Source organism: Mytilus galloprovincialis, chromosome 9 (genome assembly GCF_965363235.1).
Source record: "Mytilus galloprovincialis chromosome 9, xbMytGall1.hap1.1, whole genome shotgun sequence".
In the NCBI taxonomy this organism is placed as follows: domain Eukaryota; kingdom Metazoa; phylum Mollusca; class Bivalvia; order Mytilida; family Mytilidae; genus Mytilus; species Mytilus galloprovincialis.
Window position 1 is genome coordinate 26230951 of NC_134846.1, and position 24281 is coordinate 26255231.

General features: G+C 32.6%; 1 protein-coding gene across 4 annotated transcripts in view; it reads left to right on the forward strand.

The window, feature by feature from the left end:
• Positions 1–21874, forward strand: part of LOC143044707 (folliculin-interacting protein 1-like) — a 72743-nt gene extending 50869 nt beyond the window's left edge. For all 4 annotated transcript variants that reach the window (XM_076216790.1, XM_076216793.1, XM_076216791.1 and 1 more), the window contains 8 exons: positions 2478–2648; positions 9646–10995; positions 12311–12421; positions 15294–15462; positions 15690–15751; positions 18253–18379; positions 18693–18823; positions 21382–21874. In XM_076216790.1, coding sequence (XP_076072905.1) covers positions 2478–2648; positions 9646–10995; positions 12311–12421; positions 15294–15462; positions 15690–15751; positions 18253–18379; positions 18693–18823; positions 21382–21454 — 2194 coding nt within the window. In that variant the 3' untranslated portion in view covers positions 21455–21874. The remainder of the gene's footprint in view (positions 1–2477; positions 2649–9645; positions 10996–12310; positions 12422–15293; positions 15463–15689; positions 15752–18252; positions 18380–18692; positions 18824–21381) is intronic.
• Positions 21875–24281: the final 2407 nt, after the last annotated feature.

The window sequence follows — 24281 nt, forward strand, 5'->3', positions numbered from 1 at the left end:
CAAAATTGAACTTTGTGTGATTTCATCAAAAATTGAATAATTGGGGTTCTTTGAAATGCCGAATCTAACTATGTATGTAGATTCTTAATTTTTGGTCCCGTTTTCAAATTGGTCTACATTAAGGTCCAAAGGGTCCAAAATTAAACTTAGTTTGATTTTAACAAAAATTGAATCCTTGGGGTTCTTTGATATGCTGAATTTAAAAATGTACTTAGATGTTTTATACAATAAACAATGTATATTCACTTTTACTACCAACCAATCTTTACCATTCAGTGATAACAAGCACTTTATTTTACATTTTAATATTTTATGATGTATTTAAAAGAGTAGTTATTGTTGCAAACGCCATTAGAAATTTGAATTGATATCAGTTTTGGAAAAAGGGAAACGGGGATGTGAAAAAAAAGGGGGGGGGTTAATTTTTCTCATTTCAGATTTCATAAATAAAAAGAAAATTTCTTCAAACATTTTTTTGAGAGGATTAATATTCAACAGCATAGTGAATTGCTCAAAGGCAAAAAAAAACTTTTAAGTTCATTAGACCACATTCATTCTGTGTCAGAAACCTATGCTGTGTCAACTATTTAATTTTAGATTTAAAAAGTTTGAAGAAGAAATCTTTTAATTGATTTGTAAAATCTTGACATTTGTTTTGTGTAAAAAAAACCACCATGTAATGTCAAAAATTTGATCACAATCCAAATTCAGAGCTGTATCATGCTTGAATGTTTTGTCCATACTTGCCCCAACTGTTCAGGGTTCGACCTCTGCGGTCATATAAAGCTGTGCCCTGCGTAGCACCTGGTTGTTTTATACAATAAACAATGTATATTCACTTTTACTACCAACCAATCTTTACCATTCAGTGATAACAAGCACTTTATTTTACATTTTAATATTTTATGATGTATTTAAAAGAGTAGTTATTGTTGCAAACTCCATTAGAAATTTGAATTGATATCAGTTTTGGAAAAAGGGAAACAGGGATGTGAAGAAAAAAAATGGGGGGGGGGGGGGGGGTTAAATTTTTCTCATTTCAGATTTCATAAATAAAAAGAAAATTTCTTCAAACATTTTTTTGAGAGGATTAATATTCAACAGCATAGTGAATTGCTCAAAGGCAAAAAAAAAACTTTTAAGTTCAGTAGACCACATTCATTCTGTGTCAGAAACCTATGCTGTGTCAACTATTTAATTAACCGGATTTTTGTGACAAAAATGTCGGTTATTGATTTGGGGATGTACGGCGGGCGGGCGGTCGGGCGGGCGGGCGGGCGGCAATCAAATGTTGTCCGTGCATTAACTCATGAACCGTTCAACCAAAGCTTTTAAAATATTAATATGTTATTCCTGACAACTATACGAAGGTCAAGTTCAATAATGGCGATTTTGACTTTTACCGTTCAGGAGTTATGGTTCTTGAAAGATTGAAAAATGGAGTTGTCCGTGCATTTACGCATGAACTGTTCTACCAAAGCTTCCCAAATTTTAATATGTTGTTACTAATGAAAGAATGGAGGTCAAGTTCAATAATGATGAATTTGACTTTTACCGTTCAGGAGTTATGGTTCTTGAAAGATTGAAAAATGGAGTTTCCAGTCGTGTCCGTGCATTTATGCATTAACTGTTCTACCAAAGCTTCCGAAATTTTAATATGCTGTTACTGATGACAAAATGGAGGTCAAGTTCAATAATGACGATTTTGACTTTTACCATTCAGGAGTTATGGTTCTTGAAAGATTGAAAAATGGTTTTTCCCGTCGTGTCCGTGCATTTTCTCATGAACCATTCAACCAAAGCTTTTGAAATTTTAATATGTTGTTACTGATGACAAAATAGAGGTCAAGTTCAATAATGACGATTTTGACTTTTACCGTTCAGGAGTTATGGTTCTTGAAAGATCGTAAAATGGCGTTTCCATTCAGGTTGTTGCATTTACTCATGAACCATTCAATCTAAGCTTTTCAAATTTTAATATGTTGATACTGATGACAAAATGGAGGTCAAATTTGATATTGACGATTTTCACTTTCACCATTCATCAGTAATGGTTCTTGTGATATTGCCAGGACACAAATAAATGTTAATAAATCCGGTTTGCTGTCGTTGTGACAGCCTCTTGTTTTAGATTTAAATAAGTTTGAAGAAGAAATCTTTAATTGATTTGTAAAATCTTGACATCTGTTTTGTGTAAAAAACACCATGTAATGTCAAAAATTTTATCACAATCCAAATTCAGAGCTGTATCACGCTTGAATGTTTTGTCCATACTTGCCCCAACTGTTCAGGGTTCGACCTCTGCGGTCGTATAAAGCTGCGCCCTGCGGAGCACCTGGTTCTAGTTTCCAGACAATAACTTACACAAAAAGTTTGTTAGTCAATTAAGTTAGTGTGCAATTTGACAGAAATATTATTTTATACTTTTTTGTTCTAAAATGTTATGATGTATGAATTGTATTTGATCTTTATTTCAGTTTTATAAGTACTCTTGTCACAGCAGTGCTCACACATCATTTAGCCTGGGTTGCCACTGTTACACCTGCAGGTGCTACAACATCAAAAACATATCTTCACAATCATTCGGCCAAATGGGTAGATGCACTTGCTAAGTCACATCCTTACAATCCAATGTGGGCTCAGTTAGGGTAAGTAATATAAATGGTACATGATTGTAAAATTTATACAGTTAAAGAAAGTCTAAACAGAACCCTGATAAAACTGAATTTTTGTCCTAATCCAAACAAAAGAGAAGGGACAATAAAAGCCAGATTCTGTCCTATTTGATGTTTAAATGTTGTGTCCATACTTGCTCAACTGTTAAGGGACCACCTCTGCAGGAAAATCTGGTTTGCTGTCCCGCGACAGCCTCTTGTTGGTTATTATCTTTGATATTATTATAGCTATAGATAAATTGTAGGCAGCAATAATGTTCAGCAAAGTGAGATCTACATTCTACAAATATGTCAAAATGAACAAAATGGTCAATTGACCCCTTAACAGCTTAAGGAGTAATTGCCCTTTATAGTAAATTTTTAACAATTTTTCATAGTATCTGTAATCTTTTACCAAAATCTTTTCCTCTGAAACTATTGAGCTAATTAATATTAAACTCAAAAAGGTATTTAGTTTTTAAAATGTGTTTGATGAATCCGCCTGCCAACAAAGATGGCTGACATGGCAAAAATAGAACATATGGGGTTCAATATAGTTTTTGTCGAGCCTGCAACTTTTGTTGCAGAAAGCTTGACATAGGGATAGTGAGGCGGAGGCTAGGGCGGCGGTGTTAGCTAACTTCTTAAAAGCTGTATATTTTAGAAGGTGGAAGACCTGGATGCTTTATATTTTGTATATAGATGCCTCATGTTAAGAAGTTTCCGTCAGTCACATGTCCATTGTTTTTGACCTCATTTTCATGGTTCAGTGACCACTTGAAAAAAAAATTCAGATTTTTTGTAATGTTGAATCCTCTCTTACTTCATGTACTTTAAGTAATAGGATAACTATATTTGGTATGTGTGTACCTTGCAAGGTCCTCATGCCCGTCAGACAGTTTTCACTTGACCTCTACCTCATTTCATGGATCAGTGAACAAGGTTAAGTTTTGGTGGTCAAGTCCATATCTCAGATACTATAAGCAATAGGTCTAGTATAATCGGAAGGACTGTAAGGTGTACATGTCCAACTGGCAGGTGTCATCTGACCTTGACCTCATTTTCATGGTTCAGTAGTTATAGTTAAGTTTTTGTGTTTTGGTCTGTTTTTCTCATACTTTATGCAATAGGTCTACTAAATTTGTTGTATGGAATGATTGTGAGGTGTACATGTCTATTGGGAAGATGTCATCTGACCTTGACCTCATTTTCATGGTTCAGTGGTAAGGATAAGTTTTTGAGTTTTGGTCTTTTTATCTAATACTATATGCCATAGGTCAACTATATTTGGTGTATGGAAATATTTTATGATCTATATGTCAGTCGTGCAGGTTTTATTTGACCTTGACCTGGTTTTCACGGTTCATTGCTCAGTGTAAAGTTGTTGTATTTTGGTCTATTTTTCTTAAACTATAAGCAATAGGTCAACTATATTTGTTGTATGGAAGCATTGTTAGCTAGCTGTACATGTCTGCCTGATATGGTTCATCTGACCTTGACCTCATTTTCATGGTTCATTGATCAATGTTTAGTTTATGTGACAGTTGTAATAAAGCTTTATATTTAGAACTATCAACATAATATCAATGATTTGTAAAGAAGGCGAGACATTTCAGTGTGTGCACTCTTGTGTCTATTATTCTGATTTATAATCGTTATAAATACCAGTAGAAGAAATATGAAAAGTGTAAAATTGTTCAGAATGTTCATGATGTTGAAACTGTCAGAAGGTTATCTGTAGTAGTTATTGCCCTTAAATGATAAATTTTAACACTTTTTATGTCCCATTTATGGGCATTATGTTTTCTTGTTTTTTTTCAATTTTTTAAAAAAAATTTCATCGTATATTGCTATCACGTTGGCGTCGTCGTATGCGTCGTCGTTTTCGTCCGAATACTTTTAGTTTTCGCACTCTTAACTTTAGTAAAAGTGAATAGAAATCTATGAAATTTTAACACAAGGTTTATGACCACAAAAGGAAGGTTGGGATTGATTTTGGGAGTTTTGGTCCCAACATTTTGGGAATTAGGGGCCAAAAAGGGCCCAAATAAGCATTTTCTTGGTTTTCGCACTATAACTTTAGTTTAAGTTAATAGAAATCTATGAAATTTTGACACAAGGTTTATGACCACAAAAGAAAGGTTGGGATTGATTTTGGAAGTTTTGGTTCCAACAGTTTAGGAATTAGGGGCCAAAAAAGGGCCCAAATAAGCATTATTCTTGGTTTTCGCACAATAACTTTAGTTTAAGTGAATAGAAATCAATGAAATTTAAACACAATGTTTATGACCACAAAAGGAAGGTTGGTATTGATTTTGGGAGTTAAGGTCCCAACAGTTTAGGAATTAGGGGCCAAAAAGGGATCCAAATAAGCATTTTTCTTGGTTTATGCACCATAACTTTAGTATAAGTAAATTGAAATCTATGAAATTTAAACACAAGGTTTATGACCATAAAAGGAAGGTTGGTATTGATTTTGGGAGTTTTGGTCTCAACAGTTTAGGAAAAAAGGGGCCAAAGGGTCCAAAATTAAACTTTGTTTGATTTCATCAAAAATTGAATAATTGGGGTTCTTTGATATGCCGAATCTAACTGTGTATGTAGATTCTTAATTTTTGGTCCCGTTTTCAAATTGGTCTACATTAAGGTCCAAAGGGTCCAAAATTAAACTTAGTTTGATTTTAACAAAAATTGAATCCTTGGGGTTCCTTGATATGCTGAATCTAAAAATGTACTTAGATTTTTTATTATTGGCCCAGTTTTCAAGTTGGTCCAAATCAGGGTCCAAAATTAAACTTTGTTTGATTTCATCTAAAATTGAATAATTGGGGTTCTTTGATATGCCAAATCTAACTGTGTATGTAGATTCTTAATTTTTGGTCCCGTTTTAAAATTGGTCTACATTAAAGTCCAAAGGGTCCAAAATTAAACTAAGTTTGATTTTAACAAAAATTGAATTCTTTGGCCTCTTTGATATGCTGAATCTAAACATGTACTTAGATTTTTGATTATGGGCCCAGTTTTCAAGTTGGTCCAAATCAGGATCCAAAATTATTATATTAAGTATTGTGCAATAGCAAGAAATTTTCAATTGCACAGTATTCAGCAATAGCAAGAAATCTTCAATTGCACAGTATTGTGCAATAGCAAGAAATCTTCAATTGCACAGTATTGTGCAATAGCAAATATTTTCAATTGCACAGTCTTGCACAATAGCAAGAAATATCTAATTGCACAATATTGTGCAATAGCAAGAAATTCCAATTGGATTTCAATTGGAGTTATCTTTCTTTGTCCAGAATAGTAGTTGAATCAACTTAAATCATTGTTTTATACAATATATAATGTATATTCACTTTTACTACCAACTGATAGATTAAAACAATCTTTACCATTCAGTGATAACAAGCAGTTTTTTTTACATTTTAATATTTTATGATGTATTTAAATGAGTAGTTATTGTTGCAAGCTTCATTAGAAATTTGAATTGAGATCAGTTTTGAAATAAGGGAAAGGGGGATGTGAAAAAAAAATTGGGGGGTCAATTTTTTTCATTTCAGATTTCATAAATAAAAAGAAAATTTCTTCAAACATTTTTTTGAGAGGATTAATATTCAACAGCATAGTGAATTGCTCAAAGGCAAAAAAAAAATTTTAAGTTCATTAGACCACATTCATTCTGTGTCAGAAACCTATGCTGTGTCAACTATTTAATCACAATCCAAATTTAGAGCTGAATCCAGCTTGAATGTTGTGTCCATACTTGCCCCAACCGTTCAGGGTTCAACCTCTGCGGTCGTATAAAGCTGCGCCCTGCGGAGCATCTGGTTGCCTTTTATCTTGAAAACTTCAATAGATAGAAAGAAACTATAAATTGCAAAAATTATCAGGACAACATGGGTTTCAAATCATCAGTTGACTTCTTATTATTTGCCGTTTGATGCAAAATTGCTGTCAAATTCATGTTCACCGATTTGACTTAAATTCTCATTTGATATACAACAATGTAAAACATTTATCCAAACTATAATTAGTCTAAAATAAACAATTTATGTGTTTTCCATCTCTAGCTAAGGGCTTAAATTGAAGTTCACATGAATATGGATTCAATGAGGTTGAATTATACACTTGTAAGTGAACAATTCATCATAAATGTTTCTTAGCTTATTTTGACAAAATTGAACCATACAGGCCATACTGGCTGTTTAAAGGGAATGATTATTTTATTTTTCACTTTCATTAAAGATTGAACAAAAAAAATTATATTGTAGATTTTTAGGGCCAGGTGAGCTTTTCTCATTACTTGGCGGCCTTCATCGTCGTTAACTTTTACAAAAATATTCTCCTCTGAAACTTCTGGGCCAAATTTAACCAATTAATTGGCCACAATCATCATTGGGGTATCTAGTTTAAAAAATGTGTCCGGTGACCCTGCCAACCAACCAAGATGAATCGCCATGGCTAAAAATAGAACATAGGGGCTAAAATGTAGATTTTGGCTTATAACTCTGAAACCAAAGCATTTAGAGCAAATCTGACAAGAGGTTAAAATGTTTATCAAGTCAATATCTATCTGCCCTGAAATTTTCAGATGAATTGGACAACCGGTTGTTGGGTAAGATCTACAAATAAGTCAGCATGACCAAAATGGTCAGTTGACCCCTTAAGGAGTTATTGCCTTTTATAGTCAATTTTTAACACTTTTCATTAATTTGGTAAATTTTTGTAAATTTTTACAAAATATTTTCCTCTGTAACTAAAGGGCCAAATTTTATTAGAGAAAATTGTAAGTAGCAAGAATGTTCAGTAAAGTAAGATCTACAAACACATCACCATCATCAAAACACAATTTTGTCATGAATCCATCTGTGTCCTTTGTTTAATACATGTATGCATATAGACCAAGGTGAGCAACACAGGCTCTTAAGAGCCTCTAGTTTATATATCTCTTAGCTTCAAAACTTATTATAGATAGAAAGAAACTTAAATAAACAAAAATGATCAGCAAGACAAGATCTTCAATTAAGACCGAATGGCCGAAATTGTCTGACTCCTTATTGGAGTTATTGCCCTTTAATAATGATTTTTGTCTCACCTTGACAGAGTCAAAAAACGAGACATAGGTATGCTGTTTCCGGCGGTGGCGGTGGTGATGGCGTCAACAATGTATTAGTTTGTGATAAGGTCTAGTTTATGGGGAACCACAAGTGGTAGGTTAATCATATTTGGTATGCAGTTGTATAAGCATGGGCACATCTCATTTCCATAGAGATTATTTGGCCCTTCCCCCTCAGTCATGGTCTATCGACTTTGAATCTTTTGCTTATTTTACATGTATTTAAGTTTGTGCTTAGGTCAGTTTATGGGGAACAACAAGTGGTAGGTCAATGATATTTGGTGTGCAGTTGTATAAGCATTGGCACATCTCATTTCCATTGAGATTATTTGGCCCTTCCCCCTCAGTCATGGTCTATCGACTTCGAAACTTTTGCTTATTTTACATGTATTAGTTTGTGATAAGGTCAGTTTATGGGGAACAACAAGTGGTAGGTCAATGATAGTTGGTATGCAGTTGTATAAGCATTGGCATATATCATTTCCATGGAGATAATTTGGCTCCCCCTCTTTAGTCATGGTCTATTGACTTTGAAAACTTTTGTAAATAATCATGTATTAGTTTGTGATTAGGTCAGTTCAAGGGGAACCATTAGTGGTAGGCCAATGTTAATTGGTATACAGTTGTATAAGCATTGGCACATCTCATTTCCATGGAGAATATTTGGCTTTGCCTCTCAGTCAAAGTCTAGTGACTTTGAAACTTATCTTAGTTTACATGTATTAGTTTGTGATTAGATCAGTTTAAGATGAACTGCTAATGTTAAATCAATGATATTTGGTATGCAAATTTATTTACATTTGCAAGTATTGTTTCCATGGAGATTATAGCCCCACCCCCTCTTCATGCTTCATGGACTTTGAAACTTTTACATAGTAATACAAGTTATTTTTTGTATTTTGGTTTGGGAACAACTTATAATAAGTCAATAGTATTTGGTATGCAGTTGTTTTAGCATTGGCACATCTCATTTACGTGGAGATTGTTTAGCCATGTTACTCAGTCATGGTTCATTGACTTTGAATATTTGCATAACTTGTGTAAGATGTTAAAGTATTGCTATTTTGATTTCAACATTTGCACAATCAAAATTACAAAAAGGCGAGACATATCTCTGTGATAACAGTTTATTACCATTTTTTTGGCGTTTTGTTTTATATATTAAGAATTATGATAGATAGAAGAAACTTAAATAATCAAAAATGATAAGCAAGACAAGATCTACTTACAAGTCAAATTTTGCTAATTAGAAAGACTGTTACTCTTTATAAGATGTTTTTTACCCTCTTTTGTGTTTGGAGGAAAGCTAAATAAGATGATGAAGATAGAGACAAACTAAATAGACTTAAATGATCATAGAGACAAACTAAATAGGCTTAAATGATCATAAGATAAAACAAAATTCATTCATGCTATTCTTTACTATAATGTTGGAAAGTGTCTTTTGTTGAATATGCATATAGACCAAAGTGGGTTACAAGGCTCTTGAGAGCCTCTAGTTTGTGAAAGAAACATGAAAAAAACATGATTTTAAAAACAGAATAAAAAGTTTTTGTCTCGCCTGCTATGATAGTCACAATATGTAAGATATAGGTATTACTATCCAGTGACTGAAGCTGCAGTGATGTAAGCTATTTATATATATGGAGAGTTGTCTCATTGGCTCCACAATTATATATCAACTTTAAAAAAACGAGTACGAAATGACATCGAATATTTTGATGAACCACAAATGAGGGAGTACTTTTTTATAACATAAATAGTAATTTATTGTCTTCGCCAAATTTAACTATTAAGATCTGCAACACCAGAATCTAACCTTGCTTAAAACTAATGTAGACTTAAAATAAGACAATGTTTTTATTTTTATTTCAGAGATTTATATGGTGCAATAGGATATCCTCTAAAATTAGCTAGGACAGTGATAGTAGGCAAAAAGGCAGATCTTGTGAAAAAGCTTTTGTACATCCTAACATACTTCATAAGGTGCAGTGATGTCCAAGAAAACACAGATCTTTCATCCATGATGAAGTGTATGGAAGATATGAATTTAGATGATAGTGAAAAACAAGACATCACCCCAATTAAAGAAGACTGCAATTCAAACTGTTCTATTCCTTTTGGTAATGAAGATGCTTGTAGTGTTTGTTCCAATGATATTACAAATAGAACCAAAGAATCGGGAAGTAAAGATGAGCTAAGACACTCTGTTAGTTTAGATCATAAAAATACAAAAAATAAATCAATGGAGTCAGTAGAATCTGATATACCATTTCCTATAACAGTAACTGGAAAGAGTGTTTTTTATGTTGAAAATGATGATCTTTTACATGAAAATAGTTTGTCTCATAATGAAACTGGAAATAAAGTAGTTTCTAGTCAGTTAAATCAAAATAAAAAGATAAAAGATAGGTCCTCAAATTGCTCAAATGAAATGAAAGTGGGCTCTAGTCAATTTTATCATGCCGAAAATAAAAGAATATCAATGTCAAGCATGCTTGACAGTTTGGACTCTGTTGGTCATCAAACAGAAGATGAGGGTTATGATTCTATTCTAAGCAGTGGAAATTTTGAAGAAACTTTATGTTATAAGCCTTGTAGGCTATCTGGTTCTGAGATCAAAGAAAACGTTCCTGTCGAAAATGTTCAGTTAGTGTCTAGAGCTGTAGTAGATACACAGAAGCATTCTTTTCTGACTTTGTCTTGTAAAGATTGTTGTGATAGTAATAGTGAAAATATTAACTCTACAAAAAGTGAAGAAGAAATCAAGGTTACAAGAAAGAAATCATTACTGTCAGAAACATTGTCTAACGAAAATAATAAAGCTACTTCACAAATTTCGGAAAAAAATACTAATAAACCAAAATTAACCACAGCACAAATCAGATATAATTTTCTGAAGGGTGGCAGTAACAGCCTATTCAACGAATATTTTGATGATGATAATATCCATACAAAGACAATAGATGAGGTTGATATCAAAGACCGAGTGGTACAGCATCCATTGGCTTGTGGGCACTCTAAGTCATCTGGAAATATTGCTGACACCAACAAAAAGGAAGATTTGTATGGAAGTCAGTCTGAGTTGGAATTCATTCATGCCACTAGGTTGAATTCAATTGGAAATGGAGTCCGTCCACGAATTTCATCATTTACAAGGCAGATTAGTTCAGATAAAAGTCACAAAGCAAACAGACCTAGCTCATTGGCACCTGGTAGATGCAGGTATGTTATATGTGCCATTTCTAACCTGATACTTTGATTACTATTCTCTTGGACATACAATGTTTTGCTGACAGATTTTTATACGACCCCCAAAAAAATTTGGGTTCGTATAATGGTATGATGTCGTCGTCTGCGTCGTCGTCGTCCGAAGACACTTTGGTTTCCGGATAATAACTTTAGTTTAAGAGAATAGATCTTAATGAAATTTTTTCAGAAGGTTCAATACCACAAAATGAAGGTTGGGATTTATTTTGGGGATGATGGTCCGAACCGTTTAGGAATTAGGGGCCCAAAGGGGGCCAAAACAAGCATTTTTCTAGTTTCAGGATAATAACTTGTTTACCAGTATTTCAATTGCTCTGAAGGTATACTGCAATGTTTAAAATCACAAGTAGAAGGTTTGGATTCATTTAAGGGGTTATGGGGGCAAGGTTTAGGAATTAAGGGCCAAAAAGGTGCCAAAACTAGCATTTTTCTAGTTTCTAGACAATACCTTGTGTGTAATTGCATGGATCTCTCTGAAATTGTACCACAATGTACCATATAACAAAGGGGAGGCTGGGATTAAGTTTTGGGTTAATTGCCCAAAATATGTAGGAATTGAGGGCCAAAAAGAAGCATGTTTCTAGTTTCCAAACAATCATCATGATCATTACAATAACTTGTGTTTAAGTGTATGGATCTCTCTGAAATCGTACTACAAGGTTCAATAATACAAAGGAAAGCATGGGATTGAGTTTAAGGGTTATTGCTTCAAGGGGGGGTTTCAATAAAATGGGGGGGATCTCAGTTTACCATTTTTTAAGGATTTTTTTTTTTTTTCACATTTTTCAAATTTCAAATTTTGAAAAGTTTCAATAAGAAATATTCAATTGCACAGTATTGTGCAACAGATGTGTTAGATCTTGAACCACATTTATTTTGTGGCAAAAACCTATATTATGTCAAAAATTTGATCACAATCAAAATTCAGACAGTATCAAGCTTGAATATTGTGACCAAATTTGCCCCAACTGTTCAGGGTTTGACCACTGGGGTCGTATAAAAATGCACCCTGCGGAGCACCTGGTTTTCAATGAGTTGAAATTGAGATAAATTAAAAACCAAGGCAGAAATAGCAGCTGCAATACACTAAAAATTAACTATTTTATTTAGTCACTTATTATAGTCAAGAATTTTGAAACTTAGGTGTACAAGAATGTATCTTATTTCATTGTTTGGAAGAGAATTTGTTTTTAAAGTAAAATCAATTTGAACTTTACATACTTATGATTATTGGTTTTTTAATTGATGTTGCTTTTTCATGTGTTAAAAGGTCAGTTACTCCTACAGAGCTTGGAAGGAGGCGCCATCTATCATCAACAGGTAGTTTTGATATTGATTGGTCTGACCCTATTCAGCATTTGAAAGAAATAGATATTCCAAGGTAATAACTCTCATTAATTAATATTTATCATGTGACATTGTTATATTGAAATAAGGAGATGTGGTATGGTTGCAAATGAGACAACTTTCCACCAAAGTTCAAATGAAGTTGATGTAAGCAATTATAGGTAACAGAATAGCCTTCAGCTATGAGGAAAAAAAACATACTGTATAGGTGGCTATAAAAGGCCCTGACATGAAAAATATGAAACAATTTAATTGAGAAAATTATAAGTTTATAACCAAACAATTAAGAAAAAACAAAAATGACAGACATGAACCAACGACAACAACTGAACTACAGGCTCCTGACTAAGAACAGACACAAAAAGAATGTGACGTATTTAAACATGTTTGAAGTTGCCATAGCTTTCCTAAATCTGGGACAGGCATAATAAACAAATTGGGATATATAACAGGCAAACCAAAAACAATAACTGTTCTTTTTACATGACAATTTTATAACACATGCAACATATAAGATATAACCGATTTATTGCCACTAGCTGTATGTTCGAAATCAACAATTAGTCTAGATCTGTATGTTACTTTACTTTCTTTTTTTTTTACAAAATAAATTGGTAAAAAGTGCATGAACAAATTTGCAAGTTATGGAATATATACTCTGTTTACACTAGGAACTATATTCTAGACAACGAAAACCAGAGGACGATAACTGTGTCCTTGGACCTAATGGAATATAAGGCTTGACCAAAGCTTAGGAAATTTTAAGATAGTTGGCCGTAGGAGATATATTAAAGAAACTAGAGCTATGTTAACATTGTAATTTGGATGCTGAATTTTGATGTTTAAATCAAATAATTTGAACTATCTAGATTTGGCCCTAAACAAATTAAATACTGCAAAATTTGCTATTTAAATGCCCTTAAATATAAAATAGAGATTTTCGAATTAAAGGGGACCTTATAAAAAAAAAAAAAACAATTTTGAAGTTTTGGTGTTTTTTAACCATAGATAATTTATATATCTATATATTTAATGTACTTAAAATGGAAAGAAAAGTTACAGAAAGCAAACCACATGAATGCTCTTTTATTTGATGCTCGATTTCATTCAATCTACTGAGGTCGCTCTCCTGAAATGCAACTCCATTGTATCTATGATGAGTTTGTTTACAACCACTGCTTCGATGCCACTGCTAGTGGAGGTTTCCCTCAAAATGTTATCACCAATGCAGTAGTCAACACTTTGTTGTTGACATGAAATTTTATTGAAATTATATCATATCATCCTCCATTTAAAATAGATTGGAAAAAGGTCCCAGCTTTAGTGTTTACAGGAAAAATCTGATAAAAAATTGTGATGCGAAATTAAATAGTCCAGTAAGTCCACTACCAACCAAGTTGTAGGGGACTTTAGGTTTGCACTCTGTCCGTCTGTCTGTCCATCTGTCAGTCTGGCAAAACAGTTTTCCTGACTTTTTTTTGCATTCTTGAATATATTGATTTGATTATTGGTATATAGTTTTTTCATGACAAGATACAGGTCAAGTCGAATTTTGTTTCGGTCTGATAATTTTTTTCAGAGTTATGGTCCTTTGAGTTTTCAACACTAATTTTGTTCGAGCTTGATGATATTGACTTGATATTTGTTATATAAATGTAGTTTACACCATGACAAGTTATAGAACAAGTTAGAAGTTTGTTCCAATACAATGAATTTTTAACTGATTGGGGACTATGTATTGCCATGCAATACTCACAGAATGCTTGTTTAAATAAACATGATAAATGTATAATATTGTGGATATAAGAATATAATGTTTTGAAAATAATTCAGTGTAGAATAAGACTAAAAATAGGCAAATAGTCACGATTCCATTTTTATACGACCGCAAAAAAAAAATTTGGGATCGTATAATGGTATGATGTCGGCTTCGTCTGCGTCGTCCAAAGACACATTGGTTTCCATACAATAACTTTAGTTTAAGTGAATAGATCTTTATGAAATTTGTTCAGAAGGTTCAATACCACAAAAGGAAGGTTGTGACTAAGGTCCCAACCATTAAGGAAAAAGGGGCCCAAAACAAGCATTTTTCTAGTTTCAGGATAATAAATTGTGTATAAATATTTCAATTACTCTGAAATTGTACCACAATGTTTAAAAACACAAGTAGAAGGTTTGGATTCATTTTAGGGGTTATGGGGCCCAATTAAAAAAATTAAGGGCCTTAAAAGGGGCCAAAAACAAGCATTTTTCTAGTTTCCAGACAATATCTTGTGTGTAATTGTATGAATCTCTCTGAAATTGTACCCCAATGTTCCATAGAACAAAGGGGAGAATGGGATATTTTTTTGGGTCAATTGTCCAAAATATGTAGGAATTAGGGGCCAAAAAAGGGTCAAAAAGAAGCATGTTTCTAGTTTCCAGACAGTAACTTGTGTTTAAGTGTATGGATCTCTCTGAAATTGCACCACAGGTTCCATACTACGAAGGAAAGGATTGGATTGGGTTTAAGGGCTATTGCTCCAAGGGGGGTTTCAATAAGTTGGGGGGGGGGGGGGGTTCCTTTTTTTTCAAAATTTTTCAAATTTAGAATTTTGAAAAGTTTCAAGAAGAAATATTCAATAGCACAGTATTGTGCAATAGATTTGTTAGATCTTTGACCACATTTATTTTGTGACAAAAACCATTATTATGTTAAAAATTTGATCACCATCCAAATTCAGACAGTATCAAGCTTGAATATTGTGACCAAATTTGCCCCAACTGTTCAGGGTTTCGACCACTGCTGTGGTATAAAGCTGCCCCCTGTGGAGCACTTGGTTAAATTAATGTTTAAATATTTTTGAAACTCATTCTTATATTAAATCGAACTGAATATTATTGTTATACACATTTTATATTTCCAGCATATGTGATGAGATGTCAGGCAGAAGTATTAACTTATTTGACAGGAATTTTGGCAGGTCACTTTTAGCAGGTTATTCTAATCATTACCTGTCTGACTTTGTATTACACGGTACATCTGAATCTGGTTTTAATGGTAAAATGATGAAGGATTTACAGCTATCTGTTCAGGTGAGTTTGAAAAAATTATGTTTGGTTTTTTCGTATTTTCAGATATGATATCAGATATTTTTTTTTAAATTGTACTAATTCAAGAAACACAACTCTTTTTCTATTTTGAAACATAAGAAAAGTAGGATAAAAAGTTATAGATGTCTTTATAAAAATTATTCATTATAGTCAGAATAAGTGATTTCAATGAAATAAATATGGGAATGACATTTTTTTCCACTTTTTAGCATTCTGTGTTAGATGAAACAATATCTGAAGCTGTTGGTATAGTTGCTGATACAGATAAATGGTAAGTGCCATTGAAAAACAAATAGCAATTACTTTCTTTATGGTGTAATAGCAGGCTGATAGCCAGTTAAATTAAACTCTTTATTAGAGAAGGGAGAAGATTTATATTTGAATTGTTCACATCTGTTTTCTATGGCCTTTAAAAGTTTACAATGGGTCTATAATTTGTATTTGTGGTAAAAATTAACTAATTAAATACTTGTTAATACTCAAATTATAGTAAGGAGCTTGGGGGTATTTGTAAGCTTGAGGACAATATTCATAAAACAGTTGATTGTGGTAGGTGCAAATACCTTTGGGTCTTTCTTATGTACAAGCATAAATTCCTCAAAAAAATACACAAAAGATAAGATATTGATATTTTCAAAACAAAAACGTAGCAATTGTTCCCCTGACAAAACAATTTTTGGAAAAAATCCTACAAATGGTCAATAGCAAAAGTTAACAACATTTGACAATCAGGTATGTCCGAGTTGAAAAAACAAAGAGCAAAACTATTTGATACATCATATTGCTTCAGATTCCATATTTAGTCCACTATGGATGAAGGCAAAGGGGAATATGGGTTTGCACGCTGTCCCTTTGTCTGTCTGTCTGTCTGTCCATTTTTCAGTCCAGCAAATCAGTTTTCTAGACTTTTTTCTTCATGCTTGAATATATTGATTAGATATATAGGGAATTGTTTTATCATGACAAGTTACAAGTCAAGTTCGATTCTCACGATTTTAGCTTTTCTACTTGTTCAGTTAAAGCCATTTCCCTAGAATTTGATTTTTGATGAAATTCCTATAATTTACTAGATTTCTGTTCAAAGGGAAATAGCTCTTTTTTTTATTAGACCGCAAAAAAAATTGTGGTCGTATATTGGTATCTCGTTGTCATCCTCATCCAAAGACAGTTGGTTTCCGGACAGAAACTTTAGTTTAAGTAAATAGAAATTTATGAAATTTATACACAAGATTAATAACCACAAATGGAAGGTTGGGATTTATTTCAAGGGTTATGGTCCTAACGGCTTTGGAATAAGGGATAAAAAGAGGCCCAAAAAGGCATTTTTCTAGTTTCCAGACAATAACTTGTGTTTAAAAGAGGGACGAAAGATACCAAAGGGACAGTCAAACTCATAAATCCAAAACAAACTGACAACGCCATGGCTAAAAATGAAAAAGACAAACAGAAAAACAATAGTACACACGACACAACATAGAAAACTAAAGAATAAACAACACGAACCCCATCAAAAACTAGGGGTGATCTCAGGTGCTCCGGAAGGGTAAGCAGATCCTGCTCCACATGTGGCACCCGTCGTGTTGCTTATGTGATTACAAATCCGGTAAATAGTCTAATTTGGTAGGTCATATTCATGAAAGGGAAGGGGATTGTAGTTACGACGTAAGGAACATATCCGATATCATTTGTGAAACGGTTATTCCATAACGGTCAACCAACTCGTGATGGCGTCCGTAAAATTTACGAAGGGATGATTTCAACTTCACCATTTGGAACTCTTGGTTTAATAGCTTCCTTGTGAGCAGCAAACCTCTATCAAGAAAATCATGATAGGAAATGCAAGCACGGGAATATCGTATCAATTGGGAGATATATACCCCGTATGCAGGTGCTGCTGGAATGTTGCTACTTAGAAATGGAAAGTTCACAATTGGAAAGCTGAAATCATCTCTTTTGTCGTAAAGTTTTGTTTTCAACCGACCCTCATTGTCAATTTCTAGATGTAAGTCAAGATATGAAGCCGACTTAACTGTATCTGTAGTATCCTTTATCTCTAGTTCGATTGGATAGATGTGTTCCACATAGTCACCAAATTTTGAATTGTTTAGTGAAAGAACATCATCTATATAGCGGAAAGTAGAGTTAAAGAATATTGCTAACTTCTTATCTTTCTTCCTAAGAAGTTCCTGCATGAAGTCAGCCTCATAATAATAAAGAAACAAGTCGGCGAGTAGAGGGGCACAGTTTGTTCCCATTGGAATGCCGACAGTCTGTTGAAAAACACGTCCTCCGAATGTAACAAATAAGTTGTCAATCAAGAAATCAAGCATCTTGATAATATCAGTTTCAGAGAATTTTTTGTTTGAATCAGAGTGATTCTTTACAAAGTAGAATTTATCCCTCCCTAAGACAAGATACTTGTATCTACGTTAAGTGTATTGATCTCTCTAAGATTATTCCACAAATTCCATACCACAAAGGGATGGTTAGGATTGGCTTTGGGGGGTTATGGCTCACACTGTAAAGGAATTAGCGGAAAACTAGGGTTTCCTGGTTAATAGAAAATTAAAAAATAGTACAAATTATATGTGTGAATTACCTCCCTTACACTGCTTTTAAATTATGTTTAAAGAAATGTATTGTCTTCAGGTTAATTATTAGCTGTCAATTTATTTGTAGAAGTTACTATTTTAAAAAATGTTGACTAAGGAATATTAATTTTAGCCATGATTATGTATGTCATTTTCTATTTTAAGACTTTCTTTTTAACAGGACTGTAGAAATAAATAGTAGTTTATTCCCAGAGAAATCACCTCAGCCAGTTGTAGCATCACAACTAGTCTGTAACTTAATAGAAGCCGTCCTACAATTATGGAAACTTAAAATGAGTCCAGAATTTGTAAGTTAAATAAAGATAATTTTTTTTGAAAATTAATTAAGATATGAGGATTAAAATGGTTTTGATTAAAAGTAAGAAAAATTTATATGGATAAATTTAATCTTTAAAAGAAAAGTATATCAAGCAGTCTTAAAAATATCCTTGGCCAAAAGCATATTTTATGTTAGTGTAAGTGTAGATAAATATACCTTCATTTCACTTTTACATAAAATATCATGAACAATTAAAATCTGTTCTTATTATGGCCCCAAAAACTAGCTATAGATATTGACCAAAGATTTTGTGTTTAATAAATAAGTACTTTCATTTGCAGTGTCTGATGCATTTAGAAGATAGACTGCAGGAAATTTACTTTAAAAGTAAAATGTTAGCAGAATATCTAAAGGATATTACTACAGATGGTTCTAAAAAATGCAGTGTTCATGATTTAACACATGTGTTGGGGTAAGATTCTGTTCTGTTTTTAGCTCAACTGGCCAAGTGAGCTTTTCTCAGCTGGCATCCGTCGTCCGTCATTAACTTTTACAAAAATCTTCTCCTCTTAAACTACTAAGCCAAATTTAACCAAACTTGGCCACAATCATCACTAGGGAATCTAGTTTAAAAAATGTGTCGAATGTCAACCAGCTTATATCTCTGAAGCAAAAGCATTTAGAACAAATCTGGCATGGAAATAAAATGTTCTTCAGGTTAAGATCTATCTGCCCTGAAATTTTCACATGAATCAAACAACCCATTGTTTGGTTGCTGTCCCTGAATTGGTAATTTTAAGGAAATTTTGCAGATTTATACAACCACAAAAAAAATTGTGGTCATATATTGGTATCAAATTGTTGTCGTCACTGTCATTGTCCATAGACATTTGGTTTTAGCACAATAAGTTTAGTATAAGTAAATAGAAATCTATGAAATTTAAACATAAGGTTTATGACAACAAAAGGAAGGTTGGGATTAATTTAAGAGGTTATGGTCCCAATAGTTTAGGGATTAGGGGCAAAAAAAGGGGCCAAATAAGCATTTTTATATGCCTGTTAACAGACGTATTATTGTATGCAGTTGTCTGCTTTCCATTGTCAACATGTCCGACAGTAACTCAAAAACGCTTTAACCAATTTGCATGAAACTTTGGTGAATTGTATATATCTACAACATTGTACAAGCTCCCTTTCGATTTTTATAAATTTGAGATTGTAGAGTTATGGGGTTTTATTCATTAAAAAAAGGGGGGATATTCCAGTTTTTTGTACCATGTTTTCAGCAGTTTTCATGAAACTTTGATGAATTGTTCATATCTATAGACTAAGCTCCCTATTGTTTTACATGAATTTCTGATATTAAGAAGTTTTTGAATTTTATTCTTTGAAAAAGTGACGGGCGTATAGCGCAGCTGTTCATTTGTTGTTGTCATGACATTTTAAATACATTTATCCCTGGCTTAATATATTTCTGGGATTTTGATTGGTTAATGCACGTCGTTACAAAACCCATAGCCCCTGAGTGTTGCTAACCCATATCCCCGGACGTTGCTACCCATTGCATCGGGAAAATTCATGCGCGTTTTCCTTAGTTCCATGGTTGTTCCTTTAATATGAAATATCGAATCCTGTATATTATCTATGATGTCTGTATAATTAGATACTTAAAATATACTAACGATTTTTTTTCTTATTATGTCTATTATTTGCACTCACACCGTCTATGATGTAACTCTCACAACTTTGAGCGCCATATTCGACAAATTTCGCTTTCTCTGTCTTTAGATTAAAAACGTCTTATATTTAAAATTGAGAATGGAAATTGGGAATGTGTCAAAGAGACAACAACCCGACCATAGAACTGACAACAGTAGGAGGTCACCAACAGGTCTTCATTGCTGTGATAATTCCTGCACCCGGAGGTGTCATTCATCTGGCCCCTTAACAAATATATATACTAGTTCAGGGATAATGTATGCCATACTAAACTCCAAATTGTACACAAGAAACTAAAATTAAAAACAATACAAGACTAACAAAGGCCAGAGGCTCCTGACAGGTTCTACCAAAGGTTGTACCCTACACCCTGTTAAAAATATGTCAAAATCCCAAATTTCAATAAAAGATATTTAAAAAATCAAAAAACCGTTACTTTCACTTTAAACTTTGTGGTTGAATTTCTCCAAAAATCGCGACATTTAGACTAAGACAGGGGATAAATTTGTTATCTACATTCATATCCGTAGACATGGATACAAAAGTAGATAACTTATATTAACCTAAACTTAGTATATTTCTTTGATTTTGATTGGTTAATGCACGTCGTTACAAAACCCATATACCTGGATTTTGCTACCCATTACACTGGGGAACTTCATGCATGTTTATCTTAGCTCCATGATTGTTCCTTGTGAAATGTCGAATTCTGTTGATAATCCATGATGTCTGTAATTAAATATTTAATTAACTAAGGATTTTATCTTATCATGTCAATGATTTGCACTCATTTTAGAAAAATGTGTTACTTTGCTGGCAAATTGTCAAAGAATAGGACTACTGACCTAGGCAAAAGACCCACGTTGACGTCACACCGTCTATGATGTAACTCTTACAACAATGAGCGTCAAATTCTTCCCATTCCAATTTCTCTGTCTCTGGACTAAAACAGCTTATATTTGACTACCTGTAGGGTTCTACCAGAGGTTGTACCCCACACCCTGTTAAAAATATGTCAAATTTACAAAATTCAATTAATGATTTTAAAAAAATATAACATTGCTTTCACATTACACTTTGTGGTAAAATTTCTCTTTAATTTGCTAGATTTGGACTAAGAATGAGGATAGTATCTACGTATATTTTCACACTCTGTAGTATCTAAATACACCCTGAGGCACATGCATGTTGTGTCTATACTTGCCCCAACTGTTTATGATTGACCTCTAGCATTTTATTCAAAATTTATTCATATCGAGTTTCCAAAATAGTTTTATTTTTTGTATAATATAAGTAATGTATCTATTTCAGGTTTGAAAGAGGAGACCTTCCTTTACTGATGGCAATAGCAGGAACACATTCTCTTCTTCCAGTATGCCTATAGTATCAGCTTATTTAAAGTTTAAAAAGTATTTGAATCTTTAATGAATAATGAAATCTATGAATCATTGCAACATTACATTTACTGTTTGAAATGTCAATTGAAATTATTTTTTTATATTTGATAATATTTTGAATCTGCATTATTGTGGGTATATCAATATTTAATAAGTTTTGGAATTAAACATGCAATTGCAGGTTAGGATGAATGGTGCATGATTGTTTTTATCAAATAGGGAATAACGTTGAGTTTATTAAATCTTTTGGTTATGTACTGATGCTTCATTGTAAAGGCAACACCAAACTGGTTTTACTGTTTTTTTTGTCATTTGCACTTTTGAACTTGTTTTTCTCTCAGTTGTGTAGCATGAAGATAAATTGTATTCTTAAAAATGTATTAAAAAATATAGTCTTCATTTTAAAAGACCTTTGAATTGCATTATTGATATTGAAGGGCAGATCCTGTTATAATTAATTTAGTTTTTATAAGACCACAGACATTTTTGGGTTTACAGACAATAACAATTTAGACAATTGGATCTATATAAAATTTTACAAGAAGGTTCATTACGATAAAAGGAAGGTCAGGATTTATTTTGGGGGTTATGGTACCAACAGTTTAAAAATAAGGGACCAAAAAGGGGCCAAATACAAGCATTTTCTAGTGTCTGCACAATTACTTGTGTGTTAGTGTATGGATCTCTCTGAAATTATACCACAATGTTCCATATCACAAAGGAAAGGCTGGGATTAAGTTTGGGGGTAATTGCCCCATTTTTAAAGACATTTTTATTCTGTGAAGTGTAATCAGTTGAAATTGCAGAAAAATTTTGTATGTTATGGTAGTGTACATCTATTTTGGGCCAATTAAATTAAAAGAGCAGGGGTGGGGGGGAGATTTATAAAAAATATTCTTATAGTCAAGATTCTATGATAAAATATGGCAGTTTTGTGTGATGTTGATGGATTCAACTTAAACATATATACAAGCGCGACTACAAATTGAAAGAATTAATTTATTTTCATCAAAAATAACAGAAAACAATTGTTTTATATTATATTTTCCAAAATACTTAAATATTTTCATTTGCATAATCAGAATGTAATAATATGTTTCCTTAAGCCTTTGTATGTAGTTATAATTGTGTTATGTATTTATATTACATATCAACTTGTCAAACTGAGGGCTTATATACTGGTATGAATGCTAAATGCAGCATAATTGAATTTATTTAAAGCAGCAAATCTATTAAAAAACAGCTAAATATATTAACCTTAGTTATAGTTGTATTTGACTAAAACATTGTAATCATAATGTGGAATACATATAAATCTGGATTGCTAGAACAGAACAAACAGATAATGAAATCAACTTGAGAAGGCAGAGAACTCTATAAAAATAAATATAATTCCCAAATAGAAATTTTAAAAGAGCAATTTTGTCTACAATTTTAAACAAAACAGTAAATTTTACAATGACTATATAGACTTTCAAAAGTTTAAAGAAGCCATCAAACAACATAAAAATACATTTGAAGGCCCCTTGAAGGTTTCTTAGGACTATAAGAGCCATCTTGCATGCAAAACCCCTGTGGGCATTTTGAAAAAGTTGACAGGTATGGAGAGAAGGTTTCACATAATTCCTTAATTTTATTCCTGACGGGGTTATATTAAGGATGTAGAACAGTTGTTAATGATAGTTGTGTATCAATTTTCCATACATATGCAAAAATATGGATAATGTTATACATGGAACTGCATCATTCATGAGTCTTTTGTAGACGAAACATGCATCTGGCACAAATACAAAGTTTCAATCCTTGTATCTGTTACAGTGAATTTGTATAATCAGTGATTATGTAGAATCCCTGAAAATTTCAGTGATTATGTAGAATCACTGACCAGTTTAGGGATTATATATAATCACTAAAATTTTCAGGGATTATGTATAATCACTAGAAAAAAACGTCAGGGATTATACATATTAACTGAAATGAAGAAATAGTTTTATTTATAAAGAAAATGAATAAAAGTCAAATAATGTATGCTATAAAATCATATATTAAAACAGCATTACACTGTATAAACATAAATTGTAAAATGTTAAGCACAAAATATCAAAATTATAACTTTTTTTATTTTTTAAATGTTAGGCACAATTTATATCAAAATGTTAAACACAATATATTAAAATTATATGCTTTACATCTGTTTTTACCACAATATCCATATTTTAGAAAACATTTACCTTGACATATCGTCGATCGGAATCAGATTTTATGACCCGCCTAAGAGAAATGAAGTGTTCAGTAAAAACATCTGTAGGTATCCCAAAAAAAAAAGAGAATTAGCAACCTCGAACTGGTTCTTGCAAGACTCCATGTTTTTTTTGGACAGGCGATATCCTTTTTTCTTGGTGAACAATTACAATTATGTTTTTTGGGGATTTCCTTTCCTTTTTTACCGTGTGGAATTGCAATGAGAATATTAAACCAAATTCATGCTTCCTCTACAATTTTGTTCTAATTGTCAATCTTTAGTTTTTCTATACATTTTGATGCGTAAGTTCTCTTTGTTTGAATTTCTTGTTCATTTGGGAGAGAGAAGAAAAAAACACCAAAATGCAGATGTTCCATGTTTGAATTTCTTGTTCATTTGGGAGAGAGAAGAAAAAACACCAAAATGCAGATGTTCCATGATCTTCTTCACCATTTGTTTTTGTTTTACATGTACCACAAATAACATGCTCTGTAGATTTACAAATAGAACATGAATATCCATTTGACGCTGGCTTTTAAAAACAAACAATATATGTAAAGTTATCGCTATAA